Source organism: Bos grunniens, chromosome 15, assembly GCF_055505025.1.
Source record: "Bos grunniens cultivar Pamir isolate PY7600 chromosome 15, Bosgru_T2T1.0, whole genome shotgun sequence".
NCBI classification, from domain to species: domain Eukaryota; kingdom Metazoa; phylum Chordata; class Mammalia; order Artiodactyla; family Bovidae; genus Bos; species Bos grunniens.
In genome coordinates, this window is record NC_141179.1 from 62766416 (window position 1) to 62791680 (window position 25265).

Below are 25265 nucleotides of genomic sequence, written 5' to 3' on the forward strand. Positions count from 1 at the left end.
AATTAACTCTGTTTGCCAGATATTTAAAAATTTATAATCAGCAAAGGCAGGATATGCACTGGCCTTATTATTGTTCATGACTCTTTAATGGTTCTTCTAAAATGACTGTGAATGTAAAGAAAACAATAATTACTGAAGAAACAAAAATCATAAAGGTAATAAGGGCGGGGGGGGGTAAAGCTTCTGAAATCCTTTTTTTACATGACTTTTTTTCCTGGAAAAAGGAAAAGGAGAGGCATATAAACTGTAGTCATAGTAAGATGCTATGCACACAAACTAGTGGAGAGAACGCTTGTGAAATGAGATAATTTATTAATTATATAGTTTTAAAGAACTTCACACACAGCCCAGTATTTGTATGACTCATGCAAGGGCAAAACTGGGAACACCATCAGTAAATTATTGTTGGAGTTTACCTTCCTATATAAGCCACCAAAACGATAAAGACATGCATGTCAAAAAGAAAAACATTAAATCCCCTGAGAGGCAATCACGTAGAAGTTTTTAAGAACACAAAACTGAGAAAACATTATTAATCGTTAATTTTGTAAAATGGTGCTGTCCCAAGTGTCAGTTATGGATGGGTATCTTTGAAAGCAAAACTCAAGAAACAGTTTCACTCAGATTCTATTTTTAATGACATTCTCCTTGCCACAACTTTTTGCCCATACTTGTCTCCCTGAGTAGACTATCTGGGGAGGGAAGTGCTCCCAAATGCATGACTAAGGGATTAACATGTATAATGCCCAGGCGTGACACGTTAACACACTGATTATTTCAATGGATACTATTTCTATGCAGTCTTGCTTCTTTTTCTCCCCATTTAAATTCTGACTTATTACTATCCTATCCCACATCATTCCCAGGAGCTGTTATTGTCTTTCCCTACTTAAAAATGGTGCCACTTTAGGTTCATAGCCAATTATCACTAAAGAGGAATTTACACAAAAGTTCTAGTAGACTACACCTACAGCACTGGGGTGAGGGTAATGATGAGGGATGCTTTCAACCAACAGGTTCTCTTTCATTACTGAGCATCTCCCTGCTGAGCAGGTTTAGAGCTTAGTCTAAGACTTGACTTGCTCATTCTCATAGCTATTGCAAGCTAAGCTCCTTCATCATCTCCTTCAGTATTCAATACTTCCATCCAGCCTAAATAGGAATCTCTGGGGCTGAGTTCAAACTGTAGGTCTGCCACTTACTAGTTAAACACCTTGGACAGGTTATTTAAACCTCATCTATAAAACTGGGACTAGTTAAATGCCTTACAGAAATATTCTAAAAAACAAATAACACATAAGGTTCCTGGCACCCAGTAAGCACTCACTAAATATTAGCTATTGTTATTAACATTTGCTCCAGCTGCTGGATGAATGATGCCTGCCGGGCTTTCTTTATTCCTGATTTTTTATGCAGTCTATCCAGTTCTCTGCAAAGTGAACTGTGCTTTGCAATTTCACTTTCGTTATGCTTTTGGCCTTTTTCTTTTACACTGTATTCAATTATATAGTTCTGGTACTAGCCAAGACTTTGAATTGAATCCATTATAATTAAAAATGTACATTAATTTTGAATAGATGCCATATTAATTATGCCAACAGATTTAATGGAATTTAATGAAATTCAGTTTTTAAGACCAAATCATCCAAATGTAGCAAAGAACAACATTTTAATATTTTAATAGGGATCTTTTCCAAGCAATGTTTATTGACTATCAAATACCTAAGCTCTTCCTTATGAGGCACTTACTTCTTAAGAACCATCTACCAACTTGTCAGAAGGCAGAGGAATGGGGAATGTAGATTTTTTTTTCCCCTTAGGACAATGGATTATCTCACTCTCTGACTTCTTTTTTGTTCTATATGTAACAAGGTTACCTGTTGTGTATTTGGATTAGTATTTAAAAGAAGTACCTTACATTCTCATTTCAAAACTATGTCAGTACTCTCATTTTAATATAGCCTGATGTCCACTCTGGTTCTCATAGTCCAAAAGATGAGCCTAATTTAATGAAACAGGATATTTGAAAGAGTAGTAGAACATAGTGGTAAATATGTAAATAGTGAGTTTTCTATGTTCACAGAAAAAGTCTAAGTAATTAGTAAATCAGATGCTTACTATAAAGAATATGTGCTAATAGATTTCCACCAAATATTCCCACTGAATTATTCCTGGGACTTCAAATAATTCTTCCCAGTCAAAATTCATCCCTATATGGATTTATTCCTGTAGATGAATCTCCATATCTCTTTTCAATTTCTTATGGCCCCAATGTATAACTGCTTCATACAGAGATTGGCTAGAAAACTGATTTTCACCTGAAATGGAACTATAAATAAAAGATTCAAAGTATTCTTGAACTTGGCATTACTAACGCCTTAAAAAAGTGTTGTGCTGCATGATTTCCTTTGATTCTTCTCCTTTTTATGTTTTATTAAAAACAGAATTCTAATGTCCCATACCCTGGAAGTTATTTAGAATAACATGTAGCTTTGCGAATACAAAATTGCAAAATAGGCAGATGGACAACACATGATTTTTTTTTTTCTGCGTTAGTGTTAAGATATGAAGAGAACAGCTAAAGATCTTTAAAAAGGTTGATCTCTGGGGGCTAGAAGCATCAAAACATTGTTTGACTAACAAGACATCATGAAAATATACTGTGGACATCAAGGAGGGAATCGTGTAACACCCAGACATCATTCTGGGAAAGCACTTGTTTTCTTCTCACTTCAATTCCATTGCCACTGTACTCATTTTAAGTACACTCAACCATAAGCCTATTACACAGGCTTCCAGAGTACTCCAAAACTGACCCAAGTTTTTGGCTCTAACAACAGAGATAAATGATGCATTTCTTCCAACACCCAATCCTGTTTAGACATTCTCCTAATCCTTCTCCGAACATTTACTGGTTTCCATTCTTAATGTTATTGTCTCAATTATGTCTTACAGCCTATTTATTAACTGGGCTTCCTGCCTCTGGCCTCTCCTATTCCGATCATCCTTTATTAAACTATCCTTGATTAGTCTGTATTAGTATCAGGGTGATCTCTTAAAAACTAAGTCTGATTATGTTACTCCCAGGACTTCCCTGGTGGTCCAGTGGTTAGAATCTGTGCTTCCACTGCAGGGGCATGGGTTCAATCGCTGGTCTGGGAATTAAGATTCTGCAAGCCATGCGGTGTGGCCAAAATAAAGTAACTCCCCTGCTTGAGACATGCAAGGAATTCAACCCTGATTATCTTTTCACTTTTATCTCTTTTTGCTAGTCATCCCTCGCCACTGTATGTCCCAGATGTAGGAACTTATTTTTCACAGCTGCCCAAAGCACAGGGCTGCACTCCCTTCTAGAACCTAAATATGCTGCTTGCTTGGATAAGGATCTTATCCAAGCTCCCACTTATCCTTTAGAAGTTCAACTTTGACCTCCCAAGTCTGGAGTAATCCTATCCACCCCAGTGTAGATGAATATCATGTTACACCATTTTGTAATTCCTTGTCTGCTCCTCCAACTTGACTACAAATTCTTAAAGCTGTATTGTTCAACATGGTAGCCACTAGTAACATATGTCACCATTTAATCTTACAGATTATATAAAACTAAAAATTCATTTCCTCAGACACACTAACCATGTTTCCTGTACTCAACAGCCACATGAACCTAGAGGCTACCACACTGGACAGTGCAGATACAGACTACTCCATTTTTGCAGGAAGTTCTATTGGACAGCCAGCAGGCAGGGACTTACCTACTCTAACATGGTGGAGACCCTCAAGTAAATGTTCGGTAATGTTTGGAATTAATGGAATTAGTGAATTCATGAATAAATAATAGGAAAATTGTGAAGTTATTGTCTGGCAAATGTGCCCGCCCTGGTAGCCTCCTAAAGGCCTTTTGCTGAAGTCTTCTCTCCGTCCTCCTAAGTCCAGTGGTTTCCCCTGCTCCTGAGGCACAGTCTCATTAAAGACACCGCCTGGTGCTGGGATTTGTTTGGGGTTAGGTGTATTTGCAGTTAGGGTCAGAAGTCCATATCAGTCTATGTGCCCAGACCTACCCTGACTTTCTTGACATAAGGGAAATCAAATTTCAAGTCTCTTCTGATGACAAAAGGTTTCTCTAATCCTTTCTGATTTAGAGATTTAAACACACAATGTACAGGAAGTAGATCAGAATCTTGAGTTACAATCTTAGAATTTTAAGTTACTCACCCTACGGTCTTAAGTACTTTGTTTCCCTTCCCTGTTGGCTCTGTATGTGTATTAACAGTAGGGATGTAAACCAGCTATGCCAAACTAAACAATTTTGACATTTGCTTAAAATAGTTACGAAAATTCCAATCCAGGAGGAAAGTACGTTCAGATATCTAGGTGAGCAGTATCATGGCTTGTAATGTCAGTATTTTCCAGCTAATCTACTATCTTCAACTGTTTTATAACATGCATACTTGCTTTTAAATCCGTAATTCCTCTTTTCCATTCTTATTTTAGGTAAAGACTGGTAGATGGAGAATGTTTTTATAGATTAAGTGGGTCACAGAAACCTGTAGGATTTTAATTACCCAAAGTGCTAAGAGAAGAATTTCATTCAGTTGTTTATTTCAGAAGACATCTGACTATGTTCCACCTGGTCAACGGCAGCTTTCCAGAAGCCACTCAGAACACATTCTCTTTACTACTATCAGAGTGCGAGTCTGTCTAGATGCTGACGTTGAACAGTAGCGTTACAATTTCATGCTCAGTAATTTTTCCCAATTACTTTTAAGCAGCCTAAGTATATACAGGTCTCATATAACATGTAGATAAAACTACACGTAATACGGCATTTTACTGAATTGCATAAATGCCTCTCCAGAATCCCACCAATGGCACTGACTTTCCAGTTCTGAGTGGTTAAAATATTTTCAGGTGAGCAAAACATGCTAGTTTCAGGAAGAGTTGCTACTGTTTCAACAGAAATGTCGATTTTCACAAATACATATACATACAAATACAGTTCTGTAAAATAATATTTTATAAACTACATATTATCGTTGAGCTAAGATCAAAATATTCTGAAAATGTTCAGGGAACACATCAGAAAATGCTTAAGTACTGAGGGCCTCAAAGATGATTCTTTAGTGTTAACATCAGAAGAAAAACACCTCAGAATTGTAAACACTAAGTCAAATTTATCTTCACAGTTGTGTTAGCTATAGGATGAAAAAGTCACGTCATCTCCGCAGTGAACTTCACTTAGCAAAAAAGTAAACAAATTTCCTCTGCATCAGCTGCAATCAAGGCATTAGCAGTATGCCATGATTGATTACCCTGGGAGCCGTTGCTGAGAAATGGATGTGAAGCACAGGTTTTTATCACTATAGTCTGCAAAAAGCAAGTCCCTTGTTTAGATATCCTAGTTGTAATAAGTGACATTATTAGGTAGTTCTTCTATTTAAATGACATAAGGATTCAGTGTATCAGCAGCTTATAATAAATAAGCCCTTTCAATCTGAGGAGTCCTCTCCCTACAAAGAAGTACTTTTGCTGTTTATAATACAAGTGGCAATAGAAGACCATATGGTCGTGACTTTTAGCTAAAGTAAATGACATTTAAACAAACAGAAAAACAGCATTAGGATATTCAAAGATGTGGACTATAACCTAAATACACAGGGCACATTGGGAGTTATCAGTGTTTATAAAGTGCCCATTTTCTAATGTTGTCCAATTATTTTTCAGCTTGCAATTTTATATAAATACTTCTCAGTATACAGTAAAAAAGCTTTTTACCAGCATCTTATCCCATTTCAAAGTTTTCTTTTTAAGAACACTATAGACCACAGCATGCTTAGAATATTTAATCAGTTCTTTTTGAAATGTAAAACTATTTCTTACATTTCTGCCAATAACAAGGTTATAAAGGTATAAAATGTTACAAATTGTTATAAAATGTTATAAATAAGTTACAATAAAGTATACTGTTACTAAGATACTCTATAATACAAAAGAAAAATGTAAGAAATATGTAGGGCAAAAGCAAAGTAGCCAAGATGGCATGGTCAGGCGCTCTTGCCCCAAGTTTTGTAAATAAAGATTTTGTAACAGCTGAGATCACTGATAGCTTTGTGCATGCTCATCAGGAGGTACTCGGTAGTCCACAGGCTACTGTTGGTGTGTAAGCACGTACAAGCTTCACCTGGAACGCCCTGGTGGACTGCGTTATGGTTATGTTTTGGCTGGTGCTATGGCTGCTCTGTCAGCCAGGAGAGAATAAACGTGTCTGCAGTTCCTGTGGCTTCTCCAGTCTTCTTCCAGGCTCTTAGCTCCCTCCTCGCCTACCCTGGGTTTAAAGAACAGTGCGCACAGTGATACAGAGTGAGACAAGTGGCGTAGTTGGCAGGATCAGGAGACAAAATACTACATTTCTCATCCACCTACTCTACTGTGGTAACAAACCAGGATTTTATGAACATTTCACCTTTTGTGTATGACACTGGAATCCATGTTATCGAGAACCAAAAAGCTTTATATAACTGGATCTTTGATAGGTCAAAAATAAAAGAAAATTTTCTAATAAGTACAGATGTTTTCTTTAACAGTAGCAGAAGACTGCCATGTTTTAACTATAGGAAAATACTGAAATCTCCATAATCATATTTCTACTACCATGCTCGTTTCCAATACAGAGTGGCCGCTATGGCTGAAAAACTGAAATTCAATAAATAGAGTTTTAATTATTTGAAACATTTAGAAAAAGAGAGTCTTCATTTTATAACAACCAACCACTGGAAAGCAGTTTACACTTAAAGGAAAGTTTACCAACTTCCAGTAATAACTTATCCATCCTTAAGCTGCCAACCAATATAAGGATCAAAAGGACAAAATATCTGCAGAGTAGTTAAATATGTCCAAAAGCACATCATTTCTACTGAAATGTAGAAAACTCTCTTTACCACACCACTTAATTAGTGGGTACTACATGTTGCAAAGGCAACTTTAGCCTTCATAGTAACAAAACTGCCATACCATTTCTGGGAAATTATATCTTCCCTCAAAATGAGAGTAAGGTAGCAAGTCCAAGGTACCTCAGGTTCCACCATTCCTTTAGAAGAGTTAGACAAGACCAAATTCAGAGTACTCCAAACTAAGTCGTTCAGAGGCAGGTAGATTTTTAGTCTGCTCTAATAAAAGGACTAAAATCTATCAAACAGAAGTCACTTAGGGAAATAAACATTTAATCAGCATAATGCTATCCTGGCACAAAGTAACAGGGGCATTCCAGTATTTTCTACAACTTTCACCTGCAATTATGCAAGATGGTCAAGTAGCCCTACCATGGAAGTTAAGTGCAGTTTTCAAGTATTCTATGAAGACTAGGATGAACCCAGATTGGCCAATTCAGTATTAGCATACAATGTGTTGAAGTACGGGAACATCTATATCACTGAAAAAGAGAACATCATGCACTTTACTCCAGAGCAAGTCTGCAGGAGAAACCAGAAGAAGAAACTGAGTAGAACAGAAACTAAAAGAAACGCCGTCAGACTCTAGTTATATGGACATTTGTCTAAACTTCAAGTATTTTTAAAGTATCTACCAGATGCCAAATAGAAGATTAGGAGTTGGGGAATTAACTGAGATGAAAACAAATCCCTGCCATTAAGAATCTTATATTCTAGAGCAAGGGTCAGCAAATGTTTCTGTAAAACACCAGACAGTGAAGAGCCCAAGCTTTGCAGGCCATAGAGTCTCTGTTACAACAACTCAATTCTGCTGTTTTAGTGAGAGTCCCAGACCATACAGAAATGAATGAGTGTGCCTGCGTTCCAATAAAACCTTAACTACAAGAACAAGGAGCATGAAGGGTGTGGGTCTTCTAGGCTATCAAAAGGACCATGGCTTTTATTATGCGATGGGGAGCTACTGGGCTTTTTGGGCAGAAGAATGTAACATTATTTCTATTAAAAAGCATCATTATTAAAAAGGATGATTTCAGCTACTATGTGAATAGTAGGGACGCAAAAAGTTGGGAAAGATAAAAACAGAAAGAGAAGATCAGAAGTTATTACAAGAAAACAGAGTAAGATAAATTTGTCTTGCACCAGGATGTAGTGGTGATGGTGGCAATGTGTGGTCGAATTCTACTTTACAAGATATTGGTTCAGTTCAGCTCAGACGCTCAGTCATGTCTGACTCTTTGCAACCTCATGGACTAAAGCACGCCAGGCTTCCCTGTCCATCACCAACTCCCGGAGCTTGCTCAAACTCATGTCCATCAAGTTCGGTGATGCCATCCAACCATCTCATCCTCTGTCATCCCCTTTTCCTCCTGTCTTCAATCTTTCCCAGCATCAGGGTCTTTTCCAGTGAGTCAGTTCTTCCCATCAGGTAGCCAAAGTATTGGAGTTTCATCTTCAGCATCAGTCCTTCCCATGAATATTCAGGACTGATTGCCTTTAGGATTGACTGGTTTGATCTCCCTGCAGACCAAGGGACTCTCAAGAGTTTTTTCCAACACCACAGTTCAAAAGCACCAATTCTTTGGTCCTCAGCTTTCCTTATGGCCGGTCCAACTCTCACATCCATACATGACTACTGGAAAAACCACAGCCTTGACTAGATGGACCTTTGTTGGCAAAATAATGGCTCTGCTTTTGAATATGCTGTCCAGGTTGGTCATAGCTTTTCTTCCAAGGAGCGAGTGTCTTTTAATTTCAAGGCTGCAGTCACCATCTGCAGTGATTTTGGAGCCCATGAAAATAAAGTCTGTCACTGTTTCCATTGTTTCCCCATCTATTTGCCATGAAGTGATGGGACCAGATGTCATTTTGAATGTTGAGTTTTAAGCCAGCTTTTCACTCTCCTCTTTCACTTTCATCAAGAGGCTCTTTAGTTCTTCTCTGCTTTCTGCCATAAGGGTGGTGCCATCTGCATATCTGAGGTTATTGATATTTTTCCCAGCAATCATGATTCCAGCTTATGCTTCGTCCAGCCTGGCATTTTGCATGAGGTACTCTGCATAAAAGTTAAGTAAGCAGGTTGACAATATACAGTCTTGACATACTCCTTTCCTAATTTCAAACCAAGATATAATCATCATGATTTGCTAATAGATTGGATGAGAGGATGAAAGAGGAAGAGAGGCAAGGATGACTCCAAGGTTCATGACTTGAGTGAGAAGAAGAATGGAGTCGCCTTTCGGTGACTGGGAATATGTGAGGGAGGATCCAGTTGTGGAAGGAAAATCAGGAGTTTAGTTTTCGACATACTAAGTTCAAGAGGAAAATATTAGACAGACTATTAGATATATGATTCTGGAGTTCAGGAAAGAATCTGTGGTTGATATAAATTTAGAACTTAAATTAGACAGTACTTAAACCTTCAAGACAGGATTAGGTCACCTTATGTGTGCATATATAAACAAAATAAGTTTAAAATACAAACCCTTAGTTACTCCAATATTTGGAGGAATCAACAAAGGACACTCGGAAGAAGCAGAAAAAGGAGAAAACCTGAAGACAGTGGTATTCTTCAAACTAAGTGAAACCAGGCCTGAAGAACAACTACTTTAAATACTAACAGTAGGTCAAAGGGGAGGAGGACTGAAAGTTGACCACTAGATCAACAACAGATCATTCATGAGAACTGTTCCAGTGAATTCCCAGGGATCAAAGTCTAAGTGGAATGAGTTCAAAAGAGAATATAAAGTTCACAGGGGAGTCAGTAAGTATGCACAACTCTTTCCTAAAGCAGGTTATGGTGCCCAAAAGGTCTGTTTGTTTGGATGGGAGGTTTTATAGCAGGATTGTTTGCTGATACAAACTTACTGTATTTCAAAATGCCTAACTGTAACACAGTTACACTATGAATTAAAATCACAGCTTTGAACTATCACAATGTTATCCTGAGAAAGAGTATAAAGTGTTTTTCTGTGTTTCTTTATTAGCTTTATAACAAAATTTTACCATATTTCCTGAGTCTTGGCCCTATATTCCTTAGGGGAGTGGAGTCTGTGTTAAATCACCTGCTGCGCTGATCAACAGAAGAATGCTAGTTCATTTAATGCATTTCCTACCTGCTAAATGCTTCTTCCAATTAAATTATTTTTGGCAAATTAGTGGCTTCTAGCAGCTAACTGAGGAATTCCTATAGTATAGAAAGGCAAGTTATTCAAGATGTTTGAGCTGAGTAAAATTTGTTTCTTTTGAGAGCCACAAATTAAGTTCATTTCCTAGTACCAATGCTCAGCACATAACTCAAGGGAAAAAATTACTAGCCTCAATATCAGGGAAAAAAGCAAAACCACTGCAGTAACACCTTGATAAGGACTGCTTAGTTTCCAAATGCTTACTGTAAAAAATAAATCATCTTTACTGCTTGCCATATGGACTTTTGGAACTCTGGAATGAATAAAACAGCTTCACATCACTTAACTATCTATGTTCTTTTTCGCCAACTTAAAAACAATGCTAATTCTTTGATACGCTAAACTCTATATTCTAGGTTCCAAATGAAAATTTTGGTGTTTTGCTTTCTGAAGCACCTACTTAAAAGAATGTTGTTGTCGGTTTTTTTTTGGCCTGAAATTCAAAACATATTTAATATACATCATCCTTATTATGCAGCTCAATCAAGATCTGAATAGCATTGTCTTCATAACTTATAAACAACAAATATTTTTCTGAAAGGGTGCACAGATATGGGAAAGAAACCCCTTTCATAAAATACAGCACCAGTCTGCTTCTGAGGTAGCTGGAAAAGGGAACACTCTAGAAGGGCAGATTGCAAACAGTTTGGATATCGCTCCAGAGTGCTCCAAACTTGGATGAATTTTTGTTATAAATCACCTTGATTAATGGAACACATCTGCTAAAGTAGTTCAGTAATAGCTACACAATTCTCATGGTTTAAAAAACTCAGCCTAGAAAAACTGGTAGAGGTGGGAAGCCTTCAAAAATCACTGGCTTGTCTTTAGAACTAATACTAGCCCTGATCAGAAATAGCTGCCTTTCTTTTTAAAAATGTTTAAGACAAATACATTGTAAGCGAAGTACAATTTGAGGAGATGGGAGCAAAAGTAAGAATAGTAAGTGGAGGATACTTGGGGAGAAGTAGTACTGGCATAGTGAAAAAATACAAATTTTTCAATAGACCCAGGCTATCTGTGTTTGAATTCCAACTGTTTCTCTTATTAACTGTTTGAAATTGAGCAATTTATTTAACCTCCCTGTTGTTCAGTTTTCCTGTCTCTTAAATGCCACTACTAACTACCTGTACTGGGTTACTGTCGTGATGATTAAATAAACTAATCCTTGAAAGAGTTTCAACACTTACCCTGTACTTATTCTGGTACAAAGTAAATACAGGCTAAGTGTTGACCAAAATTATCACAGTTGTTTGTACGTTTATAACATGCACACCAAAGTGAATGGAATACATCTGGAACAAAACAGCAGTGCCCCTAACTTATCCTCTCATCCAACATAAAAATCCAAAGGATGTTTTCCTTGAAAGAATATTTATACATATGTAAAAAAATACATCTTATAGTCCCCTGGTTATTTTTTCTGATTACTAAGCAGAGATTTTATACAAATCCTTTCATCCTAACATTCCTCTTCTAATAATTTCAGAAGAAAACAACAACAGCAGTGTGCACACTGTATAAAGTACAACTGCACACAAGTACCCAGAAATTTATATGTTTTGTTATCCTTTATATGTTTTGTCATTTGTCTGTTGATAATTCTGGCCTCAGATGCTGGGAAAGATTGAAGGCAGGAGGAGAAGGGGATGACGGAGGATAAGACGGTTGGATGGCATCACTGACTCGATGGACACGAGTTTGAGCAAGCTTCGGGAGTTGGTGATGGACAAGGAAGCCTGGCATGCTGCAGTCCATGGCGTTGCAAAGAGTTGGACGGGACTGAGCAACTGAACTGAACTGAATTCTGGCCTCAAGTATATGCTTGTTGCTAAAGCAACTTAGAGGTGACTAGACTGCTTCATGAAATGATAACAGTCATGTGATGGTGAAATAATTATATAAATAACTAACATATTAGAAAAACAAAAAGATAAGTATCCATGATGAAGACCACAGAAAAATACTGATTTGTTACCTGATACTACATTTTCAACTTTAACATTAGGATCACCATCAGCTATTGATTCCTAGGATGTTTAGCACTGTAGTAATAAACATCAAAAGTGTAATAAACATTTGCACAGCTGAACCATAGTCTATTAAGGAAAGTAAATAAATAATAGGTTGATTATTTAATAGTCTATTGATCAAACTTACTTAATAGGGCAACAGAGGCTATTACAGGTAAAAATAAATATACAATGATGAAGACAATTCAACTCCTAATTATATGTTTACATTGGGGATGAAGATAAAGTTACTTAATAGATATAACAGTTCTATTAATAAACTGATAGTGACACAGAACATTTAAACAAAAGTAGAAAATAAATTTATAGTTAAAGTAAGAACAGCATATGCTGAGTAAACAGAAGGCCCTCCTTGCCCTGCCCCACCACAGCTACACGTTCTGTCTCAGCAGGCATGTGACTGGTGGAGGGGCTGACACGTCACATGCTCTTCACTCTTCCACTCTACTGCGTCTGCTCTTTTTTCCTAACTGGGTTGGTAAGTTGACTACACCAAAAGTATACAAAATATCTATTCTGAACATTTAAACAGGATAAAAAAAAAAACTACATGACTACATTTGATTTTACCAAATTTTTCATTATCAAGCCAGTGGAAAAACTAAGCCAGAATTCCAGATTGCATTTAGTTGTCACATCTCCTTCGTCTCCTCCAATCTACGACAATCCCTGACTTTCCTTTTTTAAAGACTTTGACACTTTTGAAGAGTATTGGTCAGTTATGTTGCAGGATGACCCTCAATTATGGTTTGTCTGTTGTTTTCTCATGATTAGACTGGGGCTGTAATTTCTTGTTACACGAATACCACAAAAGTGATGTGCCCTTCTCAGTGCTTCAATTCAGGGGCTACATTATGTTGGCATGTCTTATCACTGGTGAAGCGAACCTTGAGCACTCAGTTAAGGTAGTGTCTGCCAGGTTTCTCCTCCACAAAGTTACTATTTCTCCCTTTGGAAAAATACCTTGGGAGAGATACTTTGAGACTATGCAAATCTACAATTTTCCCTCAAACCTTTGCCCAATATTTTGACACCGCTGGTGAATCCTGCCTTCAACAACTAATACTGAGATGTTTGTATGGGGCTTTAAAAGGAAATAAAATACATAAATTATAACGGTCATGTTGTTTGTGATACATACACTTACATATTCTTATCCTACTGAATACATCATTTTAATTTATATTCAAACATGAATAAGTTATTTTCATTTGTCAGTGTGTTCAGTTAACGTTAATCAACTGTGATACCAATGAATAACATAATTGAAATGTTACTTACATAACTATGGCTTTTAAAGAAACCTGCTGGACTACTGGTGAGAATTTTGTCTCCTTCCAAACCAATTACTCTTTTACAAATATTTGATTTTGGATCACTCGGGCTTTTTGCAACCACAATGTCACCTCTGAGGGGAAAAAGTCAAAGAAAGTCAGTGTTATTATTAAACATAAACACATGCATGACACTGCTACAATACTTTTATAAAGCAACTTAAAGCCACACCCTTTATCCTCTCACATACTAACCCTCCCATACATTTACCAGCTTTGAGAACCTCGAGACTAACTTTATGGGTCAGAATCCAAAAATGAGAGTGATGGAAAAACTATTAGAAGATTCTAAAATTTTTGACAATTCCACGAGAATTACCTTCTCGCACTGTACTTAGTCTGTTACTTCTGTGTCTAAATTTTTAGAACCAAAACTATAAAAAAGCAATTCATGTAAATATCACCAGACTAACCAAGCAAATTTTACTGCCCTGCCTGTAACAGCATATATAAAGGTAGAGACATCATCTATGTTTCTCTAGAGCTTAAAGAACTGAGAAATCGCAGCATGTAAATTATATAAACCTAGACAGTTCACAGTACAGTCAAAAGGACTTATATTTGAAGAAAAATTTTCAGAAGACTTAGCCAGAAAAAATACTAAAAGCTGTCTAAACATAAGATACAAAAAATAAACTGGCATATCATACATATAAAACCAATATGGACAGGGTTACATATGGAAGAGATGATTCGTGGAATAAGTAACAATTTGCATGTATTAGAAGACTAAGTAAGATACTTAAAATTGGAAAGGAAGGAGACAAAAATATAGGACTAATGTCCCAACCAAAAAGAATACAACACTATTTCTGCATGAAATGAGCATGAAATGAATTCTGTTGCTCACACTTGAAAGGATTTAATATATTTACTTATTGTCTCTACCAGGTTCTTAAAATAATCTGATGCTGCTTATGATAAAAGATACATATATCAAAATCAAAAGTCATAAAAATAAATGATGATGGTTAAATTAGAAACCTAGTTATTTCTATATGTAAGTATTATATTGAGTCTGAAGCTTTTTGGTAGTCAAGTTAAAAAAGAAATTATGTTTATCATCTGCCAATCATTAACTAATAAAATAAGGTTTAGTTTGAAAAATATGACAAAATTTTTCTTAACAACTAATCACAGGAAAAGATATGTATGTAAGGAAAGTAAACATAGCATCTTTATCAGAAATTTTACAGAAATTACAACAGTATTCAGAATAGTCATTTCTTCAGGCTATTCTTAATAAGAGCTGAATGCTATTAAAACACTAAACTCTATAATTTGGAGTGCAATATAAGGCTTACACTTGTTTGAAAATGGGATAAAGCATCTCTTTTCAACCAACTGGAACTATGGCAGCAGAACTGTTCAGATGAAGAAATTTGCAAACATTGTAACATATGTAACATACTATAAAGTTGATTATGGCTAGCTTTGGGGAAAGAAATGTTCTCCATGGGAGTCTTATTCAGCTTAAGTTTGTTAACAAAAAAATCAGTATGATCCTCAAAACAAACTGCATTTGAATGGCAACATAAAAAATCATAATTTAGTCGAAGTTTTTTTATAGAAAGCATTATTACTGTAGACTGAACTTCCAGTGGTCTAACCAGATATTATAGGCAAAGAACTTAGATCAAAAAAGATAACCTAGAACTCTCAACTCTTTCAAATAGCATTTTAAAATAAACTTAACTAAGATTCAAATTTTCCTATATCATTTATAATCATCCTTATTATTCTAATAGATTATAAGCTTTTGAGATGAAGGATCAACCTCTTACTCAACCTAACATTCTCTATAGGGTAGAGCACATCTTATAAATGAGGTGCTCATTGACTGTTCAAAGAGTACGTAGTAATAAGGGATGACTGTCTCGAGCATGAAAGTTCTGTCCACTGGACTGAAAAATCCATGTGTTTTAGATACCAGATATGCAGACTTTTATCTTCCCTAAATGGATGGCTATTCTGTCTTTAGAAACAGGCAGCTAGCAAGAGTATCTCTTGTCAGGTGTCAGAGATTCCTCTGAAATCTCAGAGTTCTGTGCTGCAGATTAATGAAAAAAATATTCAGTATAGTAATATTTTTAAAGTAGAGTTACCAACTGACTACCTTGGTTGTAAAAGTTACTTTGTTATGTCTCACATAAATGCCAAATTTTGAGCTGTCTTTCCAGCTAATGGGTTCCCTGAATGAACAGAATACAAAATGAAACTTTCAAAAAAATCTTATTTACTAAATATAGTTATTTATATTATCCATCTGACTCCAGAGTATCCCCTCCAAAACAGACAATATTGAAGTATTCATTCAGAAACTATGTAGCCAATGAATCCAGCTTCTTGTTAAGGATGCTTAAAGACTGTGAATTACGTGATCAGCATGGAAAACAGACGCTTGTCTTCACATTGTAGTGAACCTAGGTCTCCAGTTAATCCAAAGACTGTAATAAGTTATTTTGATACAAGGTAAAAAGAAAAGGAAGCGAGAATATAACCTGTTATATAAACTTTATTTTATTACCCCCATATCTATCAATTAGGCATCCTGAAGTTGTTCGGGATAAAAGATCTGAAGAATTACCTAAGGCCCAAGCTAGACCATAATGCTTGAGGAAGAGAGTTTCTATCTACAGAATCTAAGATGGCGGAAGATCAGTAAATGCAAAGAATAGTTTTACACTGTTCTTAGTGATTTTCCAGTAATGTGGAATACACTATAGAAAAGGTCAATAATGAACGAGGAAAGCCTAAACCTACTTAGGCCATAAGATAAATAACAGCTCAAGTGAGTAAAATTTATATTTTCTCAAGATGAAATATAATACAGATTGACTTTTTAAGAGTTATGAAAAACTAATGGACCCCAAAATTTAAGGACTCAAAGAGGTTCTCTTTAGAAATTACATTAAATGACTAATACTTAACATCAATTCAGAAGGAATAACACTCTAGGAGTTAAGTAGAATAAATAATATCTTAAGGATTGGAAACACCATTTAGAACAGGATTTTAAAAGATTTAGTGGCCAATAATATTTGCCAAGGAATTTTGTAACTTAATATAATTAATCAGAAAACTCATAATAGATAGGATTCCTGGCTCCCAGCTATATACAGTGCTATATAGTCTAAAAGTCATCAACTGCTCATCACAGACTACAGAGATTAAGACAGTCACCAATAGAAATGCAGGATTATATTGAAAATTAAGAAATCAAATCACTAAGATTTGAATATGTAACTGGCTCCTAAGTCTCTAGTTCCTTAAACGATCCAAGAGACTGCATGTTTAGAGAGACTATTAGAATTTCTCACAGTGAGAGAAAAAATTTGAGTAAAAATTTCATCCAGTTGGTCATTAATTTGGTTATTTACAGAAGAGTTTTTAAAGCTAATGTTAAGAAACTGCAGAAAAGACACAATATATATGTGTGTTTTCACCATGAATTTAATATATTTGTGACAGAAATTTACCTTTGGATACCATAAAAATGTCGACTAAGATTTTCTGCAAAGACAATATCTGAATTTTGAATTGTAGGCTCCATTGATGGTCCAGAACACTGAAAGAGAGGTAATTTTTAAATTTAACTTGAAAACCTTTTAAAATATAAATATCTTATCAGGCTTAAAAGAAAATCAAGCAAATGTTCTTTAAACTTGGAGAATGATTTATAATAAGCTGGTAGCACCAAGAGAAGTTCAACTCTACAGAGAAGCCAGCAAATCTGGAAACACAGGCAAAATATATTTTAAATGGTCTATTAATATTATATTATAAAAGATGAATAACATTACCTCTGGTTCCAAATTTTGGCCATCTTGTAAAATTTAAGTGCTTTGAGGGCAGTGACTTTGTCTCTTAAGTTCCCAATTGCTAATCAAGATCAAGAACAGTGCTTAGCATAAACTTGATACTCAACACACACTTATTGAATGAACAGTTAATGACTTTTTTCTTCTTGCTATGACCAAATATCATCCAGAAGCCCATGACAGTAATTTAGCAAGTGGTATCATACTATTTTCAACTAACTGGTGTCTTTCATTCTCTTCCAGAGAATAGTTTATTCATTCTGGGGGGCTGCAACTTACATTTTCTACTGAAAAATACTGGCATAATGAGATGCACTTTAAAAACTTTCATGTTAGTGTGTCTTAAAACAATAATCTTCATATATACCTCAAAACAGGTATGAGGTACATATGCACAGGGAGTTGGTGATGGACAGGGAAGCCTGGCGTGCTGCAGTCCCTGTGTTGCCAAGAGTTGGACAAGACCGAGTGACTGAACTGAACTTATACCTCAAAACTGTAGTATATTATCATTATAATCTAAAAAATATAAATACAACAGTCTTTACTCAATTCAGTTGTATGTAAATAAAACTTTTTACTCAAAACCTCCTACTCAGGCAGAAAAAAAGACCACAATGAAAGTTTTTTGCTATTTCTGTAGTCTACTGGAAGCACCAGTATAGATTAATAAAAAAAAATCCAAGGGGAATTTCAGTTAGATATATTTATTTGCCTAAATATAGTTATTAGAATTATTCCAACTTGAGATTATACGACTATAAATCTCTTTAGGGTAAACCTGTAAACATAGCAACACCAATAGCAAAACTCACTGACCGAACAATCAACCAATTTACTATTTCATGTATATGACAAAAGGTGAGTACTGTCATGGCTGATAGATTTATGATGCAATATTAAGAAAATACATTGGGAAAAGGACAGCCTTATCATTTTAATTTTGACACAAGGCAGAATAAATCATTTCTTTTAGTAACAGTTATTGACATTCTTCACAGAAATTAAAAAGTAGGATTTTTGAAAATCAGAGCAATATGTGCTGAAATTCCAAGTCTACTTGGAATTGTGGGACCTATAGAAAGTTACTTGAGCTTTCTGAGCCTCAGCTTTCTCATGTACATAGTATTAGTAGATTTCTAATAAGTAGTTCAGGGGCTTCCCTGGTGGCTCAGTGGTAAACAATTCGCTTGCAACACAGGAGATGCGGACTCAGTCCCTTGGTCAGGAAGATCCTCTGAACAAGGAAATGGCAACCCACTCTAATATTTCTGCCTGGGAAATCCCACGGATGGAGGAGCCTGGTGGGCTACAATCCATGGGGTCGCAAGAGTTGGACACAGCTTAGCAACTAAATAACAATAATACGTATCTCACAGAGTGTAAGAGATTAAATGAGTTAATAAACATAAAATATCAAACACGTCCTGGAGTGCAGTAATATTCAACAATGGTAAAAACTAATATTTCATTAGATTAATAGGGGCTTTTGTGTCCCTGAAAGAAACAATACAGGACCACATTTAAAGTTACAGTTCTTCTGTTTTACATCAGTGCCAATGCAAACAAACACTCTTCCTTCAATTTAAAAAAATAACATATTTTATATGATTATTTTCTTGAATGTGAGCACTTACCACGAGAACACCACCAACGTATTCAAAAGCACAATGAGCTATGCAGCCATACTGAATAGTATAGCCAACAAGTCGAAAGGTTTTTCCCAGAACACCACGAAGCATAGTTCTATGTAGACTCTGCTACCATTGGCCTGATGGTAAATTTCAAAAAGTTTCATGATCAATACTATTTTAAAACACGTAAGAGATAACTCTACTGTAAAATATTTTACAATTACCCAAAGTATAGTAAATGGCTAATATGATTTGTGCAGAAAATCAAAAGTTTACTTTCATTTTTTCTATAAAGATTTTTTTAAAAGGCAAATCATAGCCACTTAATATTCTGATCTACTAAGCAGATTATATTCAAATATTACTGGGTTTAAATATAAATTAGATAACTAGTAGACTCTGAACTTGTCTCACCCCTTTCATGCCCCGGTTATTTCTTGATATTAAGGCAGATACTTAAAAAAAGATATTAACTCTTTCAAGTATTAATAACAGTTCTTCATACTGTTTCCAGTGATAGAACATCAGTTCTTGTCATAATAGGGTAATAAACAGGAAAAAATCAGAATAAACGTATGAAAAGGCAAGTTTTCAATTACTTCATTTATTAACTTGTGTGATCTTCAATGAATTACTTCATCTCTATGGGCCTTAATAAAATGGAAGTAACAGTATCTCACAGAATGGTTTGAGAATAAAATTCAATTAACATGTCCTAGTGGCTTTGTAAATTGTAGGTACATTCAGTTGTCAGTTATTAATTGCTACTATAACAATGAACTCATGATTATGAAACACCATTAAAAACCAAGTATTTTTAAAAAGCCATATATACTTGACATACTGATATTCATCTAAAATATTCCTAGTATTTGTCCCTTCTTTTGTATTTACCTGCTACAACTACGTTTCAAGCATTTCTGAACTAATGGCCTAATGCTTAGGCCTAGACTTCTAGGCACTATTATCAGATTAAATTTACTAAAACACATCAACAATAATTACATGTAACATTTGCTCAATGCGTAGTATATAAGTCAGGCTTTACAAATTAATCTCTGTGAGACAGATATTATTAGTATTATCATTTTATAGATAAGGAACCTATGAGTAGTCAGCTTACATGCTAAACATCAACAAAACTAGAAACTCAAGAACTTAACCATTATGTTACACTGACTCCCATATCTCTCCCTTGCTCTCATAACCTCTATAGTTTTCTATCACATATTACTCATTTTCATGATTCTTTTTCAAATAGCTTCCATCCTGTCTTCAGATTCCAACCTGATCTTCCTTGATGCTCCTACAAAAACTGACTACTCAATCATACTCCTGTTTACTTAAACTGCCCACCAAACGCTTACTTATACCACTATCCCCGCCTGGAATATACCCATCAGGATACCCATCATGTGTCTAGTTTATAACTCTTCTCTAAATGCTCTCAATAGGCAAGCTGTTGCTTCTTATTTGGGTTCCTAATGTTCATTTTCAATGATTAAGAATACTGTCTCTATAGTTGGTCTGTCAAAGCAGATACCCTGGCTCCACCATATTTTAGCTGTGTGACGTTCAGGTTATTTGACCTATGCAAATCTCAAGTGCCTTTATCTGTAAAATGGCCTTACTATCACTATCTCAGAGAGTTGAGTCAGGATTACTTGTAATCAGGTATGTAGTTGTGTAGTGAAATAGATCGGAGAAGGCAATGGCACCCCACTCCAGTACTCTTGCCTGGAAAATCCATGGACGGAGGAGCCTGGTGGGCTGCAGTCCATGGGGTCGCTGAGGGTCGGACACAACTGAGCGACTTCACTTTCACTTTTCACTTTCATGCATTGGAGAAGGAAATGGCAACCCACTCCAGTGTTCTTGCCTGGAGAATCCCAGGAATGGCGGAGCCTGGTGGGCTGCCGTCTATGGGGTCACACAGAGTCGGACACGACTGAAGTGACTTAGCAGCAGTGAAATAGATCAATAAATGCTAGTTACTATGTCATTTGCTTGGCAATTAGCATGTACCATATAAGCTCATATAATTAAGCTGCATTTCCAAATGTCTAAGTTTCTGCCTATCTTATGTTTAAATAAAATATATTTGTTTTTTCCTTTTGGATGCACCATGCAATTTACGGGATCTTAGTTTCCTGACCAGGGAGTGAGCTCAAGCCCTAGGCAGGGAAAGCACAGTCCTAGCCACTGGACCTCCAGGGAAGTCACAATAATAGAATTATAGAACCCACAGGATAGGACTATTATTTATCAGTGTTTTATTACTTATTAGTGTTTAGTCACCTATTAAACATAGATTATGTCATCTCCCCTAACAAGTCTTCACTGGGCCACGCCAACAAATGTTACCTATGCTTTGTATCACTTACCTACCTTCAGCACACACTGATTATAATACTTACCGCACTATATTATTTATATCTTTCTCTTATTATATATTTTATTACATACTATGCTTATATGTTGGTGGGCAGTGACTATGCACTATTCATCTTTGAATCCTTGGGGCCTGACTGAATTAATGAATATATATTGAACCCAAATCTCCTATATTTTCCACATCTTTAGTATGATAAAATGGTTATAAAGTTCAAAATGATGATCAGAAGAACATTGAGATTTTTGGTCAACGAGGAGACAGAGTAATGTCATACTCACTGAAAGAAAAAACTATCAGTAACATATTAAAAAGTGTTCTCGTTAAATTTTTTAAGTAACATGAAATATTCCATCTTAGGAATCTGACTTACAGTAATAACTGACATACTTTTAAAAACTAAGGATTTTTAGAATATAATAAGTTAATAAACAGTGATACTTAAGAACACTTCGTAACTAAAGCGAGGCGAAGGATGGAAAGGAGGGAGACTTCTGTGTGCTCAGGGACGCTGCGGGGAGGCGGGAGCGGGGCCCGCCCAGGCGGTCTTTCCAGTGTCGGGGAAAAGGAGAGCGAGAAAGTGGGGAGCGGCGTGAAAAGGGGGTCGGGTGGGAAGGCGGCTCCATGCCGGCCCCTGCCCCGTCGGCCCCTCCAGGCCTCCATCCCCGCCAGGCACCCCGCCCACCACGCGCTCCATCACCAGGGTGGCCCACCCCGCCCCACCCTGTCCCGCGCCCCGTGGCGTCCTCTCTGGCGTCTCTCTTCCGCCCGACCTCCCCGCCACATCACTCGAGAGTGGGTCTGAGGGCTTTGGGAGACCGAGGTTCCTCCCCCTGCCCCCAACGCGCCTTCGCTTCTGGCGCCGGCCACTACTGCCCAGGGTTCGCGGCCGCACAGCGCGGAGCTTCTGGTGCGTCTCGCAGGCTGCACAGCGTGGCGGTGCATGGCTCCGGGGGAGCCGGCCCTGAACCGGTCTGTCGGTCGTCCACTGCTCTGGACCCGGTGCCCGGTCGCCAGGCGCCTCTGCCCGCCCTCCGAACCTCGGGACATTCCCATCTTCTCCAGCGCTCGCTCGCTCTCTCTCTGACTGCAGTGCAGGAGGCCTCGGTTTGATTTCTGGGTCGGGAAGATTCCCCTAGAGAAGGAACTAGCAACCCATTCTAGTATTCTTATCTGGAAAATTCCATGGACAGAGGAGGCCACAGTCCATGGAGTCGCAAGAGTTAGACACGACCGAGCGACAAAAACCACCACCACCACCACAACTAAAGCTCAATTAATTAAAAAAAGATTTAAAAGGAGTAACAATAACAGAATATTGTTTGTAAAGTTAACTAGGTTGTGTAAATACTACTTTGCTCCAATGATAATATTAGGGAAAAAGTAGGGGCACGACTTAGCAACTAAGCTACAAGGGGTAAGTCCTAAGGCTTAGCTGTGAAACTGTGATCTATGAGACAAACCCTAAAAAGTAGTGAAATGGTTATTACATTTAAAAACAAAAACGAGCTTATCTGATGTTACAGACAGCATATATTATCAAACAAAAGGAAACATGAGGCACTCAGCAAGAAGACATTGATAATACAGATATAAGATGAAATTTATAGAGGAAATTAATAGAAATCTACTAAAATTTAAATAATTTGAATTGTGCAACAGATTTTGCTTTTGGCTAAAAAACATCTGCTGCTGCTGCTAAGTCGCTTCAGTCGTGTCCGACTCTGTGCAACCCCATAGACGGCAGCCCACCAGGCTTCCCCGTCCCTGGGATTCTCCAGGCAAGAACACTGGAGTGGGTTGCCATTTAAAATACAAAGATGCTATAACTATACAATGGTTGTGATCTTCTGAGAAGTTCTGTAGTAACTTCCATTCACAAGTAATTGAAGGCATAAAGCCTTTTTTTATTAGTACACAGTAAATGCCCAATTTCAAATACAATGTTTGAGAAGAAACTATCTCATAAAATAATACAATAGATCAGTGATCAGAAGAAAAAAGTTAGCAGACATCATTTCTTCCTTACAGATACTAGCAACAGAATGGAGGCTGAAGTATCTGAAATTATTTTGGATCTTAGTCTCTTAAATAAAAAGAGCTGTTTATAGAGGACTCAGGATCAAGACTAGTTGGTCTTATATTTTAAAAGAGCACTGTTGAGAAATATTGAAACTGAGATTAAGAGCTCACAAATTTATTTAAGAGAAACCTCAAGAGTAGAAAGTAACATTCATGTAGTGTTAGTAGCTCAGTCACATCCAACTCTTTTCGACCCCATGGACTGTAGCCCCCTAGGTTCCTCTGTCCAAGGGATTCCCCAGGCCAATAATACTGGAGTGGGTAGCCATTCCCTTCTTTGGGGGATCTTGTGACCAGGGATCAAACCTGGGTCCTCTGCATTGCAGGCAGACTCTATACCATCTGAGCCACCAGGGAAGCCCAAATTTATGTAAGATATAAATAAATCACACACACTGCTAGGGTTCAACAGCTCTACTGGCAAAAAGAATTAAGACAGGGGTTTCAAACCTCTGGTTAACACAGTGATTTCAAAGGGTCCTTAACTCTTTATGTGCATACATGTGCCAGATATCTTGCTTGTCACTTGGATTTGCTCTCCACCTTTCTCCATACTGCTCTCTGCACTTGGAAAACTGACCTATATGAACTACATCAAGGCACTTCAGTCAAGCTTTGGCTGAACCCCAGCAGGAAGTCAGAGAGAGAAAGGAAGGGTTATCTATTTTCCTGGCTATTTCCTTGGGTATTCTTCTGAGGCTAGTTATGTCTTTTGACCAAAAGTCACTGAATCCCCAAAGGCATAGGAGTCACTTTGAGGGGTCTCCTACCAGCCAAGTTTGAGATTATTTTAAAAAGTAGTAATAGTAATAAATAATATAGTAGACTAAAAATGAAATCTAGTCAGTACTTTTTTTTTTTTTAAGTATGTGTTGGGGATAAGGCAAGTTCTTTATAAAAAAAAAATAGCAGCTAATAAATACAGCAGGAATAATGAATTTAACACCAATGTAATTCAGGCAAGGGCCATTAATAGATGTTTAAAATAACTGGATGATATCCTTGGATTAGAAGAATTAGTACTACTACAGAGTAATCTATAGATTTAATGTTATCCCTATCAAATTACCCATAACATTTTCAAAGAACTAGTACAAATAATCCTAAAATTTATATGTAACCACAAAGACCCAGAATTGCCAAAGCAATCCTGAGGAAAAAGAACAAAGCTGGAGGCACAACACCCCCAGACTTCCGACAATACTACAAAGATAAAGTAATTAAAACAGCATGGAACTGGCACAAAAACAGACATACGGATCAATAGAGAGTCCAGAAATAAACCCACAAACCTACAGTCAATTAATTTTCAACAAAGGAGGCAAGAATATACAATAGATAAAAGACAGCCTCTTAAATAACTGGACAACTACATTTAAAAGAAGGAAATTAGAATGGTCTTTAACAACATACACAAAAAAACAAAATGGATTAAAGATCTAAATGTAAGACCAGATACTATAAAACTCCTAGAAGAAAATATAGACAGAATACTCTGATATAAATCACAGCAATAATTTTTTAATCTGTCTCCTAGAATAATGGAAATAAAAGCAAAATTAAACAAGTTAAACTTGAAGTTACTGCACAGCAAAGAAAACCACAAAAAAAGACAACCTACAGAACGGGAGAAAATATTTGCAAATGATGTTACCTACAAGGGATTAATTTCCAAAATATATACAATGAGCTCATATAGCTCATATAAAAACAAATGACCCAATCAAAAAACGGGCAGAAGACTTAAATAGACATTTCTCCAAAGAAGAAATACAGTAGGCCAACAGGCACATGAAAGTATGTTCAACATCGCTAATTATTAGAGAAATAAAAATCAAAACTA

At 36.6% G+C, this 25265-nt stretch overlaps 2 protein-coding genes across 17 annotated transcripts in view; one reads left to right on the forward strand and one right to left on the reverse strand.

The window, feature by feature from the left end:
• Positions 1–25265, forward strand: part of DNAJC24 (DnaJ heat shock protein family (Hsp40) member C24) — a 132688-nt gene that overhangs the window by 85960 nt on the left and 21463 nt on the right. The window lies entirely within an intron of this gene.
• IMMP1L (inner mitochondrial membrane peptidase subunit 1) overlaps positions 1–25265 on the reverse strand; it is a 75762-nt gene that overhangs the window by 10709 nt on the left and 39788 nt on the right. For 4 of the 16 annotated variants that reach the window (XM_086340960.1, XM_086340959.1, XM_086340956.1 and 1 more), the window contains exons 3-5: positions 18952–19085; positions 16973–17061; positions 13441–13567 (exon numbers count right to left, since the gene is read on the reverse strand). The exons of 1 other annotated variant lie outside the window; for it this stretch is intronic. In XM_086340960.1, the coding sequence (XP_086197086.1) occupies positions 13441–13567; positions 16973–17061; positions 18952–19056 (321 nt within the window). In that variant the 5' untranslated portion in view covers positions 19057–19085. Of the gene's footprint in view, positions 1–5824; positions 6323–13440; positions 13568–16972; positions 17062–18951; positions 19086–25265 lie in introns of those variants that run through there. 11 more of the 16 variants (XR_015142201.1, XM_086340962.1, XM_086340963.1 and 8 more) reach the window with 7 other exon arrangements.